At 43.5% G+C, this 21,819-nt stretch overlaps 1 protein-coding gene across 5 annotated transcripts in view; it reads left to right on the top strand.

The window, feature by feature from the left end:
• Esyt2 (extended synaptotagmin 2) overlaps nt 1-21,819 on the top strand; it is a 68,383-nt gene that overhangs the window by 17,894 nt on the left and 28,670 nt on the right. For 4 of the 5 annotated variants that reach the window (XM_040742323.1, XM_040742322.1, XM_040742324.1 and 1 more), the window contains exons 2-7: nt 2,169-2,210; nt 3,320-3,454; nt 4,271-4,347; nt 9,849-9,921; nt 10,206-10,295; nt 18,385-18,440. In XM_040742323.1, the coding sequence (XP_040598257.1) occupies nt 2,169-2,210; nt 3,320-3,454; nt 4,271-4,347; nt 9,849-9,921; nt 10,206-10,295; nt 18,385-18,440 (473 nt within the window). The remainder of the gene's footprint in view (nt 1-2,168; nt 2,211-3,319; nt 3,455-4,270; nt 4,348-9,848; nt 9,922-10,205; nt 10,296-18,384; nt 18,441-21,819) is intronic. The other variant, XM_040742325.1, reaches the window with a different exon arrangement.

Here is a 21,819-nt window from a genome sequence, read left to right as displayed (position 1 = left end):
AGGGGAGGGCTTATGGATCTTCAGCGGTGAAGTGTTATGTGGGAAGCCAGCCACAGCTGAAGGGAGCTGCTGGCTCTTGGGGAAGAGATGCAGGAAAGAAGGCGGGGAGAGCTGCCTCTTCATCCCATGCCACAGCCACGGCTCTGTACTCTGGGATGGGATGGAAACGGGGCCTTTGCGTTGTGGCCCAGAGACTGTGTGACTGCCTGTGCTGCCTTTGAAGCTCAGGCTGGGGAAGATGAACTGTTTGATAAGCATGCAGGCATTCAGACTCTTCAGTAAGGTGAACTGAAAAGGAAGTTCCTGTTTTCTAGAATATTGTTTGTTCTGTTAGCTAATTTAGTGGTTGGGAGACCAGGCAAGAGGCCTTGGGGGGAGCAGTGAGGGTGATGAGATGTGCGCACTCTAACTTCTGTAATTCCTAAATTCTGTAATTTGCTAATTCGTTATCCACCTGGAATTACAGAAGTTAGAGTGCGCCCATACTGCACAGGTTCCTGTGACAGCAAACAGAAGGCACTCAATATTTGCCTTTTGATCTTTCTGTTGCCTCTGGTGGTTGGTTGGTTTAGAGGGAAAAGGTAAAGTCGGGCAGAGCCGCACAGTAAGTTAGAAGGATCTAGTACCAAATACCTGTTTTAACGCCCTGCCTTCCACTGACTATCCCATTGCTGATCAGACTTTTAAAGTGCTAAACTACTTCAAAGTAATGTAAAGAAATGGCAAAGTACTGATTGCAAATGAACTGATCGTGTGACCTAATTTGATAAGTTTAACAAGCCTGTCCACTGCCCTCACTGTACCATCAAATTTCTTCCTGTTCCCTGGGCAAGTGCAGCCCTTTCTTGTACACTTGTGTGATGTGGGTTAAAATTTGCCCCTCACTGGTGACAGAGCAGAGCATCTAGAGGAAAGGACGCATGCAGCAGTTCACTGGCGGCCCCTTGCCTTGTGAGCACTGTCTCCCCTAACTCTAAGTCATTTCCTCAATTTTAGAAGTTTTTTTTTTTTGCATCTCACCCCGTCCCTATGAATTTATACTTACCTAATTTAGAAATCACTATTTCCACTGACTCTACCCAAATTATACTCTTCATATTATGTGTTTGTAGACAAAGAGGGAACCCTTAACACTACCAGTGTCGCTACCCCAGCTCGTTTCTCTCTTGCTGAGAACCTAGAGGAGCAGTCAGGCCCTTGGGACTTCTGAGACCCAGTGTAAGCTGTCTGTGGTCAGTGGCTTGGTGGTGACCTATCCTGTGTCCAGGGATTGCTTCCTGCTAGGCCCCATTTTCTATTGTGTCTTCTCATGATCAAACTTGAGAAGAGAGTTGGGCCTTAGGGACCTTGGAAGCTATGTCCCACTCCTTGACACTATCAGCCCGAGGACAGCATTGTTGGACTGGATTCTTTGTACCTCAGGAAAGTTCTGTGCGCCATCAGATCTTCTCAGTCACCATTACCAAGTCTCCTGTGCCCGCTGTACCACCAAATCCAAACTGTGTGGCCTGTGTGCGCCTCTTTTGAAAGCTCCCTTGTGGCCAAAAACAGCAGTAGCTTCTTTTGCAAACATGGTTTATTTTAACTGCAACAACAGAGAGAACATTTGTCACCTACTTTTTAAGTAGGTTTCTCTCTGCATTTTCAATCGCTTCTCCAATATGTAGGCCTTGCCTGTGGAGAACTATGGCCACAGTATGCTTTTGGGAGCGGGCAGGAGACTGGTGGAGATGACTCTTGTGTATAGAAGTCAGCTGGCAAGGGCTAAAAAGGGAGAGCAAAGAAGAGATGGGTTTTGAAGTCTGAGTGCAGAGCTCTAACAGAACGATGACAGTGATAATACTGTTTTTAAAAGGCAAGAAGTCATTTTTGGTACTTTGATGTTTCAGATGCCAGGGAATATCCACTTGGGTGGTGGGAGGCCAAGAAGGCACTGGTGGTATTTGTGGGCCCCAAACCCTTTGCCTCCATGTTCTCAGAATGTGGCAAGTAAGGTACCACACATAACAACTTCCCTTCTCTGCGGCCGTGTTAGAAAGCATTGCAGCAGAGCGATTTAAAGAGGCATTGTATAAACACAGGACAATATGAATACAAAACAGCCTGTGGATCATTTTGTTTATGATTGTCGGGAGTCATTAAGTCATGTGTGTGCTTTTCTCTCTCAGGTTCATTTTCCAGACACGGAAAGAGCAGAATGGCTAAATAAGGTAAGATTAGCATATTCCAAATATTCATGGGAATTAGAGGGCCAGAGACTGTCTTCCCATGTTTGGGAATTTCAGCATTGGAAGTATTGGAGTTGAGATTGCAGTGAGCAGGCTCCCGCTCCCCAGAGGACTGTTGCAAGCAGTATGTGACTTTCCCTTGGGAAGAACAAGAGCTGTGTCACTGACCTAATATTTATGCATGTGCTTGCATGGTATTACCATCTGGCTTCCTGTCTTCATTTTTTAATAGAGGCTGCTCACGTGTGCTTTATAGAAACCACAAACAGACACCAGAAATACTATAAAGAGAAAAATAACTCGAAAGAGACTACCCATCTATAATACCTTTTAATGGATGTTTTTGTTTCAGTAAGTTTTAGTCTGAATCTCTCTTGGCTGGCGTTTTGAGCATCTCTAAGGCAATGTAGTGGCCCTAACCTAGACAGGAATCAGTTTATTACTGCACAGGTTAATACGTGGATATAAAATGCAGGAGTGATTACTGAGGTCTACACAGTTTTTGTTGGGTTTGGTTTTGTTGTGATATTGAGATCAAACCAAGGGCCACAAGAGGCAAGTAAGCCACTGAGCTACCCTCCCAGCCTGAGACCTATGGCTTGAATTTTCTTGTTTTGTTTTGTTGTTTGTTGGTTTTTGAGACAGGGTTTCTCTGTGTAGCCCTAGCCATTCTGTAGACCAGGCTGGCCTCAAACTCAGACACCCACCTGCCTCTGCCTTCTGAGTGCTGGGGATTAAAGGCATGCGCCCCACACTGCCTGGCCATAGTTTAAGTTTCTCCAGTCAGTTGAAGCCCTGGAACCTCTAGTGCTTATTAGATATGCAGACATGTTTAAATAGAATGTCAAACCAAAGAAACTCATTCCGGTAACATATTGTCCAATCAGTAGTTTATTGTTGAAATAAATGCTTAACATTTAGAACCCATTTGACAAGGCTGCTTTTGAATAACAAGACCATCTCTCCTTTTGTTTTAGCTTTCAAAGCCAGTTTCTGACAGACTGCATGATTACAGTGTCTCGTAACGACTCAGTTAGACTACGTATCATGCATCATAGTAGTCATTTAACACGAGTTCCTCTTCCTTCTAGACCGTAAAGCACATGTGGCCCTTTATTTGTCAGTTCATCGAGAAGCTCTTTCGTGAAACCATAGAGCCAGCTGTGCGGGGAGCAAATACGCATCTCAGCACCTTCAGCTTCACGAAAGTGGACGTGGGTCAGCAGGTCAGCCCCTCCTTCCTCAGTGCCCGTCCTCATGCACACAGTAGGACTGCTGTGAAAGCACAGCATTGTGACCACTCTGCAGGCCCTGAAGAGAGTCGTTCATTCAGAAGACTGACGGAAAGGCCTGCGAATCCCTCCTTTCCCCAACCACGGGTTCTGACTTCTCCTGCTTGTTGCCTCCCTCTGCCGTTCTTTATACTTTGTTGTTTCTGTCTTGCTTTTTAAATTAATTTTTATTTTTGTTTATGTGTACATGTGTGTCTGTGTGACAATATGCCATACATGCATGCAGATGTTTGTGGAGGCCAGAAGGGGTATCAGAGCCTCTGGAGATGGTTACAGGCTGCCTGATGTGGATGCTGGGAACCAAACTCAAGCCCTGTGGTAAAGCAACAAGTGCTCCTAACCACTGAGCTATTCCCCGCCTGGTTCTTGGCTTTTTTTTATAGTGACAATTTTAAATACAGATTACTAGCTTTAACAAATATCAACCCAAATTAAAGGTGGGTCGCACACACCCTTAATCCCCGCACTCTGGAGGCAGAGGCAGACGGATCTCTGAGTTCTAGGCCAGCCCGATTTACAGAGTGGATCTGGGACAGCCAGGGCTACTCAGAGATACCCTGAAACTTATATCGTACAGATGAGAAAACTGAGGATAAAAGTTAAATAAATTGTCAGAGTTAAACAGTGTGTTGACAACTAGAATTATACTTGTAATCTCATACTAAACTTGTTCTTATCACATCTGTTCTGCATTTGTTTGTTTGCTTTTAAGCCTTTCTCTGTTTTAAATTAAGCTATTTATTGTTTCAGCCCCTTAGAGTCAATGGTGTTAAAGTTTATACTGAAAATGTAGACAAAAGACAAATTATTCTGGACCTTCAGATTAGGTAAGTTTTTATTTGTGCTATATTCTTGCCATGGCTACTCACACATAGTGTTCACTTAGCTGTGTGTGTAAGATAGAGGATGTAGTGAATTTCTTGTCTGCTCTTCATTGGGATTTGACCAAATTCTTCTAGGTCTAAATGGTAACAACTTTTGAGTTCCTCATAATCTTGATAACTGTCATTCATTAAATATATTAAGTATAATGGGGCTGGAAAGATATCTCAGCAATTAAGAGCACGTGCGACTTTCCAGACAGCCTGAGTTTGATTCCCAGTGCCCAAAGCATCTCACAGCCATCTGTAACTCCAGTTCCAGGAGATCCAATGCCTACTTCTGGCCTCCATGGGCACCAGGCACACACCCAGGTACACAGACATACATGCAAATAGAAAATGCCATACACATAAAATAAATTTCTAAAAATGTCCTGAGTAAGAGAAATCATATCATCTACAAGAAAACTATAATCTGATGAATAGTCCTTATGAGCATTATGAACAATCCTCAACAAAATGCTAGCGAATTGAATGTAGTAGCAGAGATTATATACCATCAACAAGTAGAGTGTATTCCCAGAATGCAAATGTGATCCAGGATATGAAAACCAATCTATAAAACATATCACGTTATTTTAAGATGGAAGTGGTATGGGTGGTGGGAGTCCTTCATGGTTATCTCAGAAGATGAATTTAACAAATTTGGTACTCTTTCATGATTTAAAAAAAAAGTTCAACCAAGAAAAGTTAGACAATACAATGGGATAAAGGGAATCCAAATTGAAAAACAGCATTTACAAATGATGAGATATTACAGAAAAAAAATTCCACAGAAAGTTTTAAAGCCAGTTGTAGTGGCTTACACGTTTGATCCCAGCACTCTGGAAGCAGACTGAGCTGCGTGCAAGTTCTGAGCCAGCCAGGCTACATGGTGAGACTGTCTTAGTTACGGCTTCTCTTGCTGTGAAGACATACCATGACCACAGCAGCTCTTATAAAGAAAATATTTAATTGGGGTGGCTTGCTTATAGTACAGAGGTTTAGTCCATTGTCATCATGACAGGGAAACATGCAGGCAGACACGGTGTTGGAGTATTAGCTAAGAGTCCTACATCTTGCAAGCAACAGGAAGTCAAACAAGACATTGGTGATATCTTGATCATAGGAAAGGGAAACCTCAATGCCCACCCCTGTTAGTGACACTGTTCCTCCAACAAAGCCACACCTCTTACTGTGCCACTTCCTGTGAGATTATGAGGCCAATTACATTCAAAATACCACAGAGACCCTCTCTGAAAAAAATAAAATAAACCTTAAAACTAAAATGAATTCAGTCAAGTAGTCAAATGCAGTCAAATCAATTGCATTTCTGTACATTAACAATGAAAAAAATGCTGAAAGGAAATAAGGACAATTTCACTTGTGATGGGATCAATAGATGCCTCAATTGGTAAAATGGTTGCTTTGTTCAGTCCCTAGAACCCACTAAGGAAACAAGCATGGTGGTTCATTTGCAATCCCAGGATGGAGGAAGCAGAGACAAAAGGATCTCTTATGCAATGGCCCACCAGCCTAGTCTTAATCGATGAGCCCTGGGTGTCAGTGAAAGAGTCTCAAAATAAACAAGGCAGAGAGCTATTAGCAGTTGAGTCTGCTTTTTTGAGCCTAGACCCACAGAAAGTTTTAAAGCCAGTTGTAGTGGCATACACGTTTGATCCCAGCACTCTGGAAGCAGACTGAACTGCGTGCAAGTTCTAAGCCAGCCAGGCTACATGGTGAGACTGTCCTAGTTAGGGTTTCTCTTGCTGTGAAGATATACCATGACCACAGCAGCTCTTATAAAGAAAATATTTATTTATTTTTATCATAATAATTATATAGATTTTGTATCAATTGTCTTTATTTTAGAAAGAAGTGTTGGATGTCTTTGATATGGGTAAACTTTCATCTTTAAAATATTTGATGCGCCGGGCAGTGGTGGTGCACGCCTTTAATCCCAGCACTCGGGAGGCAGAGGCAGGTAGATCTCTGTGAGTTCGAGGCCAGGCTGGACCGACAGCCTCCAAAACAATACAGAGAAACCCTGTCTCGTAAAACCAAATAAATAAATAAATAAATATTTGATGCTTGTGCAAATACCATTGTCATCAGTGGAATAAAAGAGTAGGCACTTTTATGGGTCTTATGTTAGCCAGGCTCTGTGAAAGGCTTGCCAGCAGACCTGGGTGGACCGCCTATGTCTTTGGTTAAGCTGTATCTCACAAGGTCTGTCTGTGGGACAGATGACAAGCTCCATGGGGATAGAAACCTTGTACTAGCTCATTGTTTAGGGTAGAATATTGTCTTAAGGTGAGTGACTTTTGTTTATGCTGCTTTTGTTTAACTTTGTGAAGCTGTGGTCCTTTGCCTGTCTAAAACACCTGATGATCTTTAAAGAGCTGAACGGCCAGTAGCAAGGTAGGAGCAAGGATAGGCAGGGCTGGCGGGCAGAGTATAAAGAGAAGGAGAAATGAGGAAGAGAGGAGCAGCAAGAGAACAAGGAGGGGAGGATATCAGGGGCCAGCCACCCCATCCACCCATCCAGCCATGGAGTAAGAGTGAAACTAAGATATACAGGAGTAAGAAAGATAAAAGCCCAGAGACTAAAGGTAGATGGGTTAATTTAAGAAAAGCTGACAAGAAACAAGCCAAGCTAAGGCTGGCCATTTATAAGTAAGAATAAACCTCCATTTGTGAGTTATTGTTCTAGCGTTAAACAAACTATTTGAGTAACTCCTGAGATGGATATCATTTTGAAAATGAAGCTTTAACAGCATTTGTATGCTACAATTTTGTATGACAAAGAGGGGGACGTTGATAGTTTCGTTTTTTTTTTTTTTCTTTTTTTCTTTTTCGAGACAGGGTTTCTCTGTGGCTTTGGAGGCTGTCCCGGAACTCACTTTGTAGACCAGGCTGGTCTCGAACTTACAGAGATCCGCCTGCCTCTGCCTCCCGAGTGCTGGGATTAAAGGCGTGCGCCGCCCGTTGATAGTTTTATAGCAGGTTACTGGTATAATAGCAACAAGGTAGAGAATAATCCTCAGTGTGAGGAATCTGTGTATAATATATACTGGAAGAATTTTGTTCATGTGCTTAGACCAGTGAGTGGTCTCAGCCTGTGATTTGGCAATTAGAAAACATGTTTCCAATGGTCTAAGTAACTGAGACACTGCTCCATAGCAAAATCACAGTTACGAAGTAGAGCAAAAACATAACTTTGTGGTTGAAGGTCACTACAACATGAGGAACTGTGTTGTCACAGCATTAGGAAGGTTAAGAACCACTGGCTTAGACCCGTCCTAATTTGACTCATCAAACTCCCCAGACTTGCACAAACAGGTTTATGATACCATACTTCTTTTTGTTGTTGTTTTGTTTTGTTTTGTTTTAAGACAGGGTTTGTCTATGTAGCCCTGGCTGGCCCAGATCCCACCCTGTAGACCAGGCTGGCCTAGAACTCACAGAGCTCTGCCTGCCCCTGCCTCCAGCGTGCTGGGATTTAAGGTGCACCACTATTGCCCAGCTGATACCAACTGCACGTCTAAGAATGAAGGGTAGGCTTATGTCACCTTGACACAGGCTAGAGTAATTTGTAAGGAGGAGACTGCAATTGAGAAACTACTGACATAAGATCAGACTGTAGACATTTTCTTAATTAGTGATTGATCTGGGAGGGCCCAGCCCGTGATGGGTGGGGCCATTCCTCAGCTAGCAGTCCTGGGTTCTCTAAGCCAGTAAGCCAGCATCTTCCATGGCCTCTGCTTTAGCTCCTGCCTCCCAGTGCCTGCCCTCTCTGCCTTTGATGAACTGTTGCCTGTGAGTGAATTAAATCCCTTCCTCCCCAACTTGCTTCTGGTCATGGTGTTTCATCCTAGCGGTAGTAAACCCAGCTAAGACAGGTCAAATCCCACACCATCCCATGGAGGAATACAGTCAGCATTTCATGTTTATGTTGGAAATAAATGCCTGCCTTGCACTGTCATAGTAAAGAACCATTTGTTCGATACTTATGTTTGAAACTAGTCATGAAAAAAGTGAAGGTTCAAAGCAAGTTGTTTCTAACCTTTAACATCATAAAGCCCTTTAGCATCTGAGGGAGGATTTCTGTGACTGAGGAGAAAGGTGCTGAGATCTATTGCTGGCAAAATAAAATCTAGCCTTTGTTGGGTTTTAAGCAAAGTTTTTGTTATACAAATAAAAACACCTTTCATCAAAGGAGTGCTCCACGTGCCCCGCCCCTCACCTGGGCAGGGTGGGAGAGCTGCAGGTTCTTCAAGTTTGCTACCACCCAAGCCCAGATCCACAGCTTTGAGCTGCCCACCCCAACACCTGCCATTTGTGAGCTGCTAGAGCTCCTGAAGGGCCTGGGCCTGCGGAACCAAAGCTGCAGGACCTCCATGACTCTGCAACGGCAGACTGCCCGGGAGAGTCCCAGTGAGGACCTGGTGTGATGTGAAATGGACCATTTACTCATTGCAGCGAGCATTTCCAAGTACAGCTGTTTGAACAGAAGGGTGTATTGTGTGACACCCTCGACATATCACAGCTTCCACAGCGAGACAATTTTTTCTATCTTTTGGGAGGAGGTTACTAGGGTGGAGCAAGGATATGGAAGGACTGGGAAATGAATGGGCTTGGTGCACATTCACAAAGGATCCATAAAAAAATTATGAGGACGGAGTACTCCAGAAATTGCATAATGTTATTTATATTTCCCTTTGAAAGTGAATGTTTATATTAAAAATTTTTGGTTTTTGAGGCAGGATTTGAGCGCTCTGTGTAACTAAGGATGAAGTCATTCTCCTACTTAGAGTGCTAAGAATCCAACATAATCTTAATGCCTGATTTATGCAAGGCTGGGCATTAAACCCAGAATGCCTTGCATGCTAGGCAATCAGTCAGTCTACCAACCATGCCCTCCCTTTGTTTTGTTTTTTTAAGACAGTGTCTTACACTATATAGTCCAGACTGGCCTTAAACTAAAGGTCCTCCAGCTTCAGCCTCCCATGTGTTGGGCATCTAAATTTAATTAAGATTTTCATTTGAGGCCGGGTGTTGGTGGCGCATGCCTTTAATCCCAGCAGTCGGGAGGCAGAGGCAGGTGGATCTCTGTGAGGTCGAGGCCAGCCTGGTCTACAGAGTGAGTTCCAGGACAGCCTCCAAAACAATACAGAGAAACCCTGTCTCAAAAAACCGAAAGAAAATGATTTTTATGTGTAGCAAAAACAAGAGAAAAAAAAAACCCAAGAGAATATGCACAGTATTCCTCACAGGTGATACAGCAGTGTATCCATGCAACCTGGCATAGCAGAGTAGTCTTGTAGTAGTTTTGCCTACAGTATGAGTATCGGTACTTTACCGTCATTTTGCTTGGTTATGTACTTTATAATGCCTAATTCTAGTAGATAACAAAGAGGATAATTAATTCCACTCACTGTAACTAATGCAGAATTTTTCCGTTCTAGTTTTGTAGGAAATTGTGAGATTGATTTGGAGATCAAACGATATTTCTGTAGAGCTGGTGTGAAAAGTATTCAGGTAAGTTGTTCATATTTTCATTTTAAAGAAAAGCTAGGGGCTGGAGAGATGGCTCAGAGGTTAAGAGCACTGACTGCTCTTCCAGAGGTCCTGAGTTCAATTCCTAGCAACCACATGGTGGCTCACAACCGTCTACAATTCAATCTGGTGCCCTCTTCTGGTATGTAGGCAGAAAAGCTATGGAGTTTTTATTAGCTGGGAAGGTTTTGGAAGGCATGTGCTTAAAAGTGAGCAAGTGCCTTGAAGACCTGTTTTCTGACTTGTGATTTTTTGTGTGAGTGCAGATTCATGGGACAATGCGAGTGATCCTGGAGCCCCTGATAGGAGACATGCCTCTCGTTGGAGCATTGTCCATCTTCTTCCTTAGGAAACCAGTAAGTACATGTTTATTTCATGATGTCATTTTTATGGTCCCTCTCCTGGCAGTAACCTGGATCCACAGAGGATAAGGTGGAGGAACAAAATTCTGTCCTTAACGCTTGCCCTGTGATGCCCAAGTCCTGAGTGTTTCACTTCTTTATGTCTTGAGTAAGGGTTTGGTCTCTTTGTAAACAATGGCCTTCCCTGACTGTAAAAATACTTGGTTGTAGAATGGAGGAAATTAATTTTTAACTAAGTTGAAGCTACCTTTGACCTGTCACTGTGTATGATTTTATAGCATTTGCTGATTTAATCCTCATACTTGTAAAGCTAGAGAGTGCTCCCTTTTACTGGCCTGGAACTGCGCTTAAGAGGGCTATCTGTCTGAGTCACCCAGGGATTGAGGGCTGGAACTCTCATAGGCCCAGTTTAGTCCGATACAGACTTCTCCCTCTGACCCCCTCCTGAGATAAATGATCCTTCTGTCTGGTGCATGTTCTACAGCTATGAATGAAGTGGGGTTTTTGGCTTTAGATATCATGTTTCTTCTGTTATTGTACACACTCTAAAACACGGAAAGAAAGCTGTTTCTTGCCTGTACCCAACAGGCTTTTTTCTCCTTAACTGAGCTCCTGCGGCCTGTGGTCAGTGCAATCGTCAGGGCCTTTTTCTTGTCTCTAAATGCTGGGACTTGAACCCAGGGCTTTGTGCAAGCTAGGTAAGCACTCGGCCTGCACCAGCCACGCTCCCATCCTAACTACAGTTCTCACTACTACCTGACTGCACCCCAAGCCCCAACCCCAGAGATGGATGTCTGCTGAGGGAAAGTACTAACCGTGTCTTCTACTCTTCCTACGTTTCCTTTTCTCCAGAATTCTATCTTCAGCTGTTTTATTTATTTCTAAAAAAATTTCTGTGTGTCTTCCAAGACAAATTACCCTTGTAGTATGGAAAGTTGTATGGCAGGGGCGGTTAATGCTAAGGTGAAGGGCACGTGTGTCCCCAGAGCTGAGGGAGGCTCAGGGAGCTGCCTCCTGAGAGGGACACTGCTTATGATCCTTGGCAAGGTACTGCTAGTGTCACATGTAATTTAAATGGAAGTGTCAGTCAGTGTGCAAAATTTGGATCAAAAGACTTAATGAAAATTATTACTTGGTTTTGAAAACCAAGTGTAGCATGGGCAGCGCTTTTTCTGTGTGAGAACTCATCTGTTGCCTTCAGCATTATTGTTCTCACTTTCTGGTTTTTGATGTGTTTAAGTAGACCTCTTACATTAAAATTCAGAGCTATAAAGAATTTGTTGATTTTTACTGTGTTAAATTTTTGAGAAATTTAAATTCTTAAAAGATTTAAGATACATCTTTCTTTTCTCCTACCAGTTTCTAAGTCAGTTTATGTAAGAACTGACTCTATTAATGTCTATTTGAAAAGTTCTTTAATAAATTGCTAAAAATTTTAATTTATCTGTCTTGGGAAATATTCTTGATATAAAGACCCTTTCAGAGCAATAAAACTAAGGTCTGTAGTCTTCCTCAGAACCTGGCAGTGCTCTTCCATGGTCTGGCTCTTCCACAAACGAAGCCACTTGTCAAATAGCCTACAGTATTAAGTCCCAAAGGCGTTGGGATGCTAGGAGAGGGTCACAGTGAAGTGTTCGTAATCGCCCTTTCCTTATATGGAGAATAAAACCACTGAACATGCTGTAGAGGGAAGGGAATTTTTTCAGTTACTTTCAGCTGGAAAATATGAGAACTTACTACTGTTAGCTGCCAAATTATTCTTCCTGAGCCTGGTGAAAAATATAACCAGAAGGGCTTTTTTGTTTTACTGGTTTTTTTTGGTTTTTTTTTTTTTACTGCCAGGATGATTCAGAGACTGGTGCCAGTGAGTCGTATAAAACACTTACAAGCTTTTCTGCTTGTTGACTTGACTAATTAGTTCTGATAATGTGGTACTTGACTTGATGAAGTTTGAAGCTAAGGGAACAGCCCACGTGGAACAGTGGTGGGATGCTTTGGGGAAGGGGAGCAGCGTAGTATAGGTGCTAGTGACAGCTTTGTTGAATGGAAGCATCTTCCTGTTAGAGTTATAATGGGAAAAAGTTAGAGTTATGTAGTGGGCTAGGATGACAGAAATTAAAATATTTAAGTTAAAAGAAAGGGAGAGTCCCTAGGCAGCACAGTGGAGCTGGCCCTGAAGGAGTGGGTGCTGGGGAGTCTACCCTGAGGGCACGAGTGCTGGAGAGCTGGGCCTGTCCCCCACTTGAGCAGCATGGGAGAGCTGGCCCCACCCCTTCCCAGCTCAGGCAGGAGAGTGGGCCCTGCACCTTGCCTGGGCAACAAAGCAGAGCTGGCTCTACCCCTGACAGCTTTGGCACTCTGGTGATCTGGTCCCGCCCCTCCCTCACCAAGGCAGTCCTGGAGAGCTGGCCCTGGTGGGGTGTGTGTAGGAGAGTGGCCAGACTGACCAACTCAGCTGTCACACAGGCCCAGATCCCAGTCTTGGAGTTGGCCCACCCCAACATGTACCCTATTTGAGAACTGCTGGCCCCACAAAAACCAAAGCCGCAGGGTCTCCACGACACAGGACGACAGCAGGCTATCTGTGGAGTCCCAACGAGGATCCAGTATTGGTAATGTGGCAGAAGTCAGAAGCCTCGAACCAGACCAATGACTCATTACAGCGAACATTTGAAAGTAAAGCTGTTTGGGTGACACACGATGAGCCACCGCAGTCTCCACATGAGGCTTTGTCTTTAGTTTACTTTCACCATTTTTAGTTTCATTTTTCTTTTTGGGGGTAGGTTACAAGGGCAGAGGACAAATATGGGGAGATGAGTGGGATTGGGGTACATGATATGAAATTCACAAAAAAATCAATAAAACGTTTTTTAAAAGGAGAGGAATTTTTTAAAACTAGAAATTATGTTTATTGTGCAATTGAATCTCAGAAGCAAATTGGGACCAGGAGTTTGAATGTTTTTGAAACCAGAGGAAGACAGTGTAATGTAACGGTTAAGTGACTGTTGGAGCCAGTGGGAAGGCAGGATAGTGTGACCGTTAGATCGCTGTAACTGAGCGATCGTAACTTTTGCTCCATTCTCCCTCTGAGGACAGCTCTGGTTTTCCAGGCCACATGTCTGCGAGTGCTGTGTCCCGATTACTCTCTCTGTTCCTGTAGACCAGGTCTGGGGTTAAGAGAGTTGCAGTGCAGAAGCCCATTCCTCCTTTCTTACAGACAAGTCTGCAGACGCCCTGTAGATTCCAACCACACCCAGGAGTAGCCAAGAGTATATTTATTATGCCAAGTTTACTGTGATCCTGTGGAGCCTGCGGTTTGATGCCTTTAATTATTTGGATGGTCTTGCACACCCTCCATAGTCCTGTATCATCCTGAGTCTCCAGGTAGAACTCCACTGCTGCTTCTCCTACCTGCTTGTCTGTGATAGGGTAGACTAAGCACAGGCCTGCATTCTGCCACAACCCGCAAAGGACCTCACGTATAGCCGCGGTGGGTACCTACCTTTGCTTCTTTCCACACATGGCCCCATCCCTTAAGAAGGATAGATGACAAGGCTTTCTTAGTGCTCTTCTATAGTGACAGCTGCTCTCCTTCCTGACCACACCCCTGCAAGAAGTATTCTCCCTAGCCTGATCTGTACACAGTGCAAATGTACACGTGGCCACATCAGTATGCACGCCCCTGTGAGGGCTTATCCTTCACTCAGACCCCGCTGCCTCTCCTCCCTCAGAGGAGGCATATCAGTCTGGTTGGGCCCTGAGAACTCAGTTTCCCTATGCTGTCACAGTAGTCCTCTTCCCAGGTTTTCCTTCCTAAGTCAGGAGGCTTCAAAATGTAAGGAAGACGTTCTTTAGTCTTACTGCCAGCCCCAAACTGCCAAATGATAGCATTAGGGTAAAACCCCCTGAAGACTAGTGGCGCTGTCAGCTTGCATTTTCAACAGACTTTCCAGATGACCTGCCTGAGACATCTGCCATGCAGTTAGCACTCAGAGCCTGCTGCTGCTATCAACCTTATCAGCTTTACTACATCCCACAAACAACCCCATGGGGTGTGTGTGTGTGTGCGTCTGTGTGTGCGTGCATGCCTGCGTGTGTGTGTGTGTGTGTGTGTGTGTGTGTGTGTGTGTGTCTGTACACCAGAGTTCACAGTGGTATACATGTCAAAGTCAGAGGGCAACTTATAGGAGTCAATTCTCTCCTCCTACATGGGTCTCAGGCTGTCATGCTTACCAGCAAGTGCCTTTACCCCTGAGCCGCAGGTTGGTAACATCTTACAGAGAGAGACTGAGGAGAAAGGGGGATGAACCGTACCAAAGGCAGGAGAGCAGGAGCAGCTTAGAACAGAGGCTGTTCTTAGAAACCAACACTTCTTCCTGTGAGCCGGGTGGGAAGATTATTTCTCTCTGTCCTTCTGTAATCTAGCTGGGAAGTTTAAAGGCTACAGATGAAGTCACTCCATCTAGGGCTGAATTATCTGCAAAACTCAAAGGCAGTTTTTCTCAATTCTGTAATTAGCTATAAATTTGAATACCTACTTAAGACTAGTTTTATACATAATTTTTAAATGTCTGTTTCTTTAGCTTCCTTTTTTGAGATTATACCGGAAGGCTTTTATGTTTGTGCACAAAGCTTTCACGCTGTGCAAACATGGAACCTTTTTTTCTGCTTTTGGTGCCATTTAATTTGTTGTTTTAGTGGTAGAAAGACTTCTTTAAGACTATTATTAATCTTCAGAGAGGTTTTTTTTTCTCTAGGTACCCATAAGCAAAGCATTTTAAATGTTCTTTCATGGAGCTTGTATGTGCCCAGTGTCTTTGTATCACTTAAGTACTAACAACATGTTGATGTTTCAGTGCAGTGTCAGGCCTTTGTAGTCTTAAGTCATAGCTAGCTAAGTATAAGCTGGTAACCATCACATATGTCCATTCAAATAGAAGCATGCTTTTTTGGAGGTGGAGAAGGGGGAAGACAGAGTCTCTGTGTAGTTCAGACTGGCATGAAACTCACTGTGTAGCCCAGGCTTGCCTTAAGCTGAAGCCATCCTCAGCCAGCTTCCCAGGTGCTGGGGTCCAGCCCAGGTCCTCATTCACTCTCTACCTCTGAGCGTCACTCCATGCTTGGAGTCTTACTTTCGCAAGTGAAACAAGTCAGCCATTAGGTACTTATAGTGATGTTTTATTATTTACAAAGTTAGTAAGAGAGAGAGACAGCTTTGTTGCCTGGACTGGCTCTGAACTTTTGGACTCAGGCAATTCTCCTGCTTCAGCCTCACAGGTGACTGAGATTCAAAGCACATTGCACTGGCCATGGTTTTTATGTAGCACATTGATGTATGTTGTAATAGACTTCTTGAACAAACCGTGGGCATGTCTTATACCCTGCCAGTCTTCATGAGGTGTGTGCTACCATGCCAAGCATTCTAGGTTGGGGCAGGGAGAGCCTTCTCCCATTAAGTGCTAAAGGGATTCCTTGACCTAATAATGCTAGAGGACAAAGAAGGGAAAGCGAGCTTGTTGGTCACGGCACTCACCAGTGCCTTGAGTGCCTTCAGATGCTGATACAGAACCAGGTGCCTTGGAATCCGTGTCTTTCCCAGCTTTATACTGCTGGCCACGAAGGTATCCTTCCAACCCAGAGAAATCCTGTCTCAAAAACAAAGAAACAGGGCTGGAGAGATGGCTCAGGTGTTAAGAGCACTGGCTGCTCTTCCAGAAGACCTAGGTTCAATTCCTAGCACCCACAAGGCAGCTCACAACTATCTGTAATTCCAGTTCCCGAGGACCTGACACCCTCACACCAGTGCTCATTAGATAGATACATAGATACATAGGTAGATAGATACATAGATACATACATAGGTAGATACATAGATAGATACATAGATACATACATAGATAGATACATAACATAGATAGACAGATAAAGAAAACCCCTGGACAACTACAGGGAACAAGATTTAAAAGGACATTATGTGCTACTGGTTACCAGAAGGCAAGACCTTATTGCTGAAGAATCACATCACTGAAAAGGAAGAAACAGCTGGGCAGTGGTGGCCTGCACCTGTAATCCTAGCACTTGGGAGGCAGAGACAGGCAGATCTCAGCGAGTTCAAGGCCAGTCTGGGCTACTAGCGAGTTCCAGAACAGCCAGGGTTGTTAAACAGAGAAACCCTGTTTCAAAAACCAAAATGAAAAGTGGAAATTGAACCAGCACCTGACTAGAGACTTTACCACAACTGGGAGGTTCTATAAATGCTACCAGGGGAGAGAAGCAATTATCAATCTCACCCAGCTACAAACACTGCCACGTACGGATGCACAGATTTGTAGGGGTTGGATTTAAGGCCCACTCCCTGAGATACAACTCACCTGATAACTGGAAACTGGAAACTAGACAAGTCATGGGAACCAGGGGCAAACCTATCATTCCACTAAAGGAACATAGCAATAAGTGACTCCTAATGACACACTGCTACACACATAGGCAGTGCCTCTCTCATCCCTCATCAGAGAAGCTTCCTGCAGTAGATGCTAATTAACACAGGACCCATAACTGGACAGTGTGGAGACAGTGAGGCCCTAGCCCCAAATGGGGTGTTTTATCAACCCCCCCCCCTCAAGGACCAGGCATGTATGGTGAAGAGGAGGCTATAAGAGACAGGAGCGGCGGATGACTCTAAGGAGACAGCATCTTCAGACACAACAGGGCTGAGGCACAGACTATGACAGCATGGACAAGTCTTGTAAATTCAAGACAAAATCCCAGCACAGAGAAGTGGGCATGCAGCCCCACCCCCAGTCAAGAAGCTATGCCTGCTGGAAGAGGGAAAACGAGTTTTCTTCGAGGAGTGACACTGGGTCTATAAGCCACACTCAGGACAAGCCCCCTGTCCCTTCCGTGTTCTGTCTCATTTTCTCATGCTGGAAGAGTCTTGAAGGATGCTTTGAAATGTGTTACTTCTTCCTTTAGCTTTGCCCTGTGTAACTGCCCACTAACTATTTGTATGGTCAGAAGGCTCTGGAGTGGCGTGGCTCCTCTAACTCTGTGTAATGGACAGTACAGTTTCACTTAACAGGGTGTTTTATTGTGCGCAGTACCCATTTCAGTAGAGAAAATCAATGTTTATACCCATTAGTTTTAACTGTTTATGTCTACTTAATGGAATCCTAGCTAAATGTGTAAGAATTTCTGGAATGACTATAACTATCCAATGAATAGACAGAACATGTTCCATCCATAGGAAATGCAAATAAAACTTCAAAGTGAAATACTATTGTCCAACTGCTCTGAGTTTTAATGTCTGCTTTTGGTGACAGTGTAAAGAAGAAATGATTCTGTCCCTTACTTCTGATGGTAATAGAAATTAAACAAAAATTTGGTAACAAATTTAAGTAGCAATTTTGGAGATCTTGGGTATTGATATTGAAAGTGGACATAATCTCTAGCACCATGCTCCACTTTAAAATTTTATTTATGGTACTTATGTGGTGTTTTCTTCTTGTACTGTGGATCTTGGGCATTGAATTCAGGTCGTCAGGCTTCTGTGGCAAGCACTTTTACCTTCTGATAATCTTACTGACCGATCCCCATTTTTTAATGTTCGTCTGAATGTGTAGATATGAGCATATGTATTCATGCTGGACATGGTGGCGCACGTCTTTAATCCCAACGCTTGGGAGGCAGAGACAGGCGGATCTCTATGAGACTAAGGCCAGCCTGGTTTCATAATAGACTCTAGGTCAGCCAAGGCTGCATAGTGAATTCCGTCTCAAACAAATAAACACATAACCACAACAAACTAACAAAGCAAAGCATATTCACTGCATTGTTAACTTAAAAGAGAAATTGAAAAATGTTCCAGGAGTTCACACATAGCGGGAAGGGCAAACATTATGTTTTTAGTAGAGAAAACCATGGCAATATCAAAAAGTGAAAACTGAGGCAGGCCGTCTTGGTATTACACATTGGGAAAAGTGGTGTGATGGTATTGTGTCTTTCTTGCTTTTATTTACACAAACCTGTGAGTGATTTGCTGTGATATCTGGGAACATTTTTGATGTTTAATATTCTCCCTCCACAGCTTTTAGAGATTAACTGGACAGGACTGACTAATCTCCTGGACATCCCTGGACTGAAGTAAGTCTTGTGGGTCTGGCTGCAGTTTTATTCTTGAGAGAGTGGGTCAGAATGGAACCTTCAGAATGGCTCAGTAACAATTTAGTGAGTAATGAACGAGGAAACTGTCCTGCCACAGGCACCTGAGTCATGGACTGTACACTCCCCTGTGGGAGGGCGAGATGAGTCACTGTCCGTGTGTCTGAAATGGTAGATTGGGACAGAGTGCAGTCTGTCCTTCACAGCTTCCTTTTTGCTGTTTTTATGGTTTTGTTCGGAGGTTAAAACGCATGACTTCTTAATGTTATTAGTTACATTTGTTCCTAGTGGACATTTTGCTAATCTGTGGATTTTTATCCTTAACTAACTTACAAATTCAATTCCAAAACTTTGATTTCAGACTATTTTTTCTATTTCTATCTACTTGTTTTATGCCTCTGAAATGAGTGCTGAAACAAAGTTTTGTTTCATTATCAATAGAAAACAGTAGCTTTAATAATCTGAGACATCATCATAGATAAAATGTAATATGATTTGCCAGGTTAAGATGAGGACTATTGTCTTGAAAAGATCTTGGATAAGAAAGTGCAACTTTAAAAGGTTTATTGACAAGTTCATTAGAATCTTGATTACAAAATACTGAATAAAATTGACATAGGTAATTTTTTTTTAATTTGCAGTGCTAGGGATTAAACTCAGGTATTTGCTAAACTACATTATACCTCTGAGCTAGAGACCCAGCTCCCCAAGTGACACTTGTTAAAATAATAATTCAGTGTGCAAGTAAAACCTTTAACATTGAGTGCTGTCTGTCACTCAGCCGACCACTGTTCTTAGAGGAGAATAGCATTCTCACAGCTTTCTCAGAGAGCTTAACCTGGGGCCACTGGCCTTTGCAGCTCACAGAGCATTGTGGGATGTCAGGCTCAGGCAGGGATTGGCGCCAAATGATGTGGGCTGTTGATGCAGCCTGCAGATGAGTCCTTGAGCCTGTCTTCAGGCAGATTCTTGCTGTGTGCAGCAGCTAGTTCTAAAAGAAACTCCAGGGTTACCTTATGTGTCTATCTATCTTGGACAGGTTTCTGTGATTTTAACAGCCAGGGTTGAGTTTCATATATGCCCTATAAAGCAACCAAGAAATGTTCACTTACTTGGACACAGACACCCGTGAATGATGTAGACATGTCCCACATAAAGGAAACAGCAGTGCTTGCTGGATTTTGTTAGGCAGATATAAGCAACGGGTATCTGCGAAGGTTAATGTCTTTCATCAGCATAGTAGGAGGATTGAAATAAGAAGGCTGGCTGACTGTCTCTCTGCTCTGTAATGACATAGTATGAGCTCTGTAAATGGCAGCATGGCTTGGAAGGATTTGTTCTGCCCCTCACAAGTCTGAAACCATTTTATTCACCAAGGGTCTATGCACAATCACAGTAGACACACTCATGTGAATGTGCACATTTCATTTGCACATGCGACCAGGTTCATTTTACTCCGTGTTAACATCAGCAGGTTCTTTACAGTACTGTCTTCCATTGATGTGTAAATCTTATATGGAAGTATAAACTACGTTGTAGTGTATTATATAGAAAATTATTTCACAAAATACACACTTAAAGGACTTGGGAAAACAGTTGACTTGACAGAGTGCTTGCTGTGCGCGATGACCTCAGTTTGATCCCTGGTACCTATCTAAAAAGCCAGATGTGGTTCATGTACCTCTAACTCTAGTACAGGGATATGATGCAGGCAAATCACTGGGGTTCACCAGCCCGCTACCGTAGCCTAAAACTCCAAACCCTAGGTCACGGTGATTGGCTTTACCTTAGAAAACAAGATGGAAGGCATCTGAAGAACCCCACCAAATGCTGACCTCTGTTCACCACATGAAGGCACACACACTCCTGTACACACACACTGCACAGATGCACACACACAAGCTCATGCTTAAATAATGACACATACAGAGACAAGTATGCATACATTGTTAAAAGTAAGCTACCTATGGTATAGTAGCAATATATAGGAATATCACTCTAACATGAGATGACGTATTTACATATACTATATATAATTTGTGTATAATTATGTAAATTTGTATAAAATACAGATGATAGAAATTTTATATGACAAAATGTAAAATTGGGGGCTGCTGTTCTTTGCACATAGATTTTCTGTGAAGCCCTGATAGAGCAGTGGACACAGAATCCTAGTGTGCGGGAGGGAGAGGAGGAAGATGAGAAGTCCAATGCAGCCCTTGGCTGCACGGTGAATTTGAGGTTGGCAGGCACTCTGTGAGAGCCCTGTCTTACAAAGACTCTCTGTTACGTACATCAAGTTACAGTAAGCCGTACATTGGAAATACTCATAAAAGATAGTGACTGAGCCTGGCATAGTGAAGTCTTACTCAGGCTTTGTAAGATGAGCATGTGTATTGTACTCATGGGCCATGAAAAGGATCTGGAGTCTTACAAAGGAGGAGCAGTGTCTGGGTCAGTTCACTGTACAGAGCGTTTGGGGTCATGCTGTAAAATCCCGGCGAGGTCTCAGTGACGACCTCACGCACGCCGCCACATAGAGAATGTGGATGAGGGAGCGGCATGAGCAGCAGCAGTGCTGAGGGCAGACTGGGAGCCAGTGTCTGCAGGACGAGGCGTGGCGGTCCATGGATGCTAGGCAGGGCCTGGGAACAGTGTCCACTCCTGACAATATGGCGGCTGGTAAGCCTGCCTGGGGGGTTGGCCACAGTGCTGCCTGCTGAAGGCATGCGCTGCACTATCCCAGCCGTGAGGAGTGAGATTCTCTGTTTCAGCGGGTGTTACTTTGACAGGAATTGCTGAAGGTAAGGAGTTGGTGCTAAGCTATGTAAGAGTCTCTGCCTTCTCTCAGAAGAGCAGGGGCACAATGCCTGCCAGCTCGTGCGTTTTACATCTCCTCAGAACCACTGCTAGCCAGGTGTGATCGAGTCCTTTCCCTGTGGTGAAATGAAAGACTGGTGAAGAGAGGCCCTCGTCTTGTCATGTGTGGATCACTTTTGCTTGAGTGGCTGTGATGACAGAGGACATGTCCGCATGTGTAATTGCACATATATGCTAATGACTTAACACTGGAAAGTACTGGCAGGAGTCAGGGTTCTTTTTAAAACTCGGAGTTCTAGTAACAATTTTTAGAATAGGAAGCATTCATGGATATGTCTCCAAAAGTATTGTCATATATATATTAACTCTCTCGTCTGCCTTGGAAAATAGTCTTAAAAAGATAGGAAATGCTTTCCTGTTGTCTTTTATTCAGATTACTGAGTTTGCTATGTAGTGGTGTAATAGTAAATGAAAATTATTAAAGTATTCAGAATGAGAAAACACAACTAAGTTATTTTACTTCATTTGAGGCAATATATAA

Source organism: Mesocricetus auratus, unplaced genomic scaffold (genome assembly GCF_017639785.1).
Source record: "Mesocricetus auratus isolate SY011 unplaced genomic scaffold, BCM_Maur_2.0 Super-Scaffold_15014, whole genome shotgun sequence".
Taxonomy (NCBI): Eukaryota; Metazoa; Chordata; class Mammalia; order Rodentia; family Cricetidae; genus Mesocricetus; species Mesocricetus auratus.
Note: the sequence above shows the minus strand (reverse complement) of the source record. Positions and strands in the feature narration are given on the sequence as shown.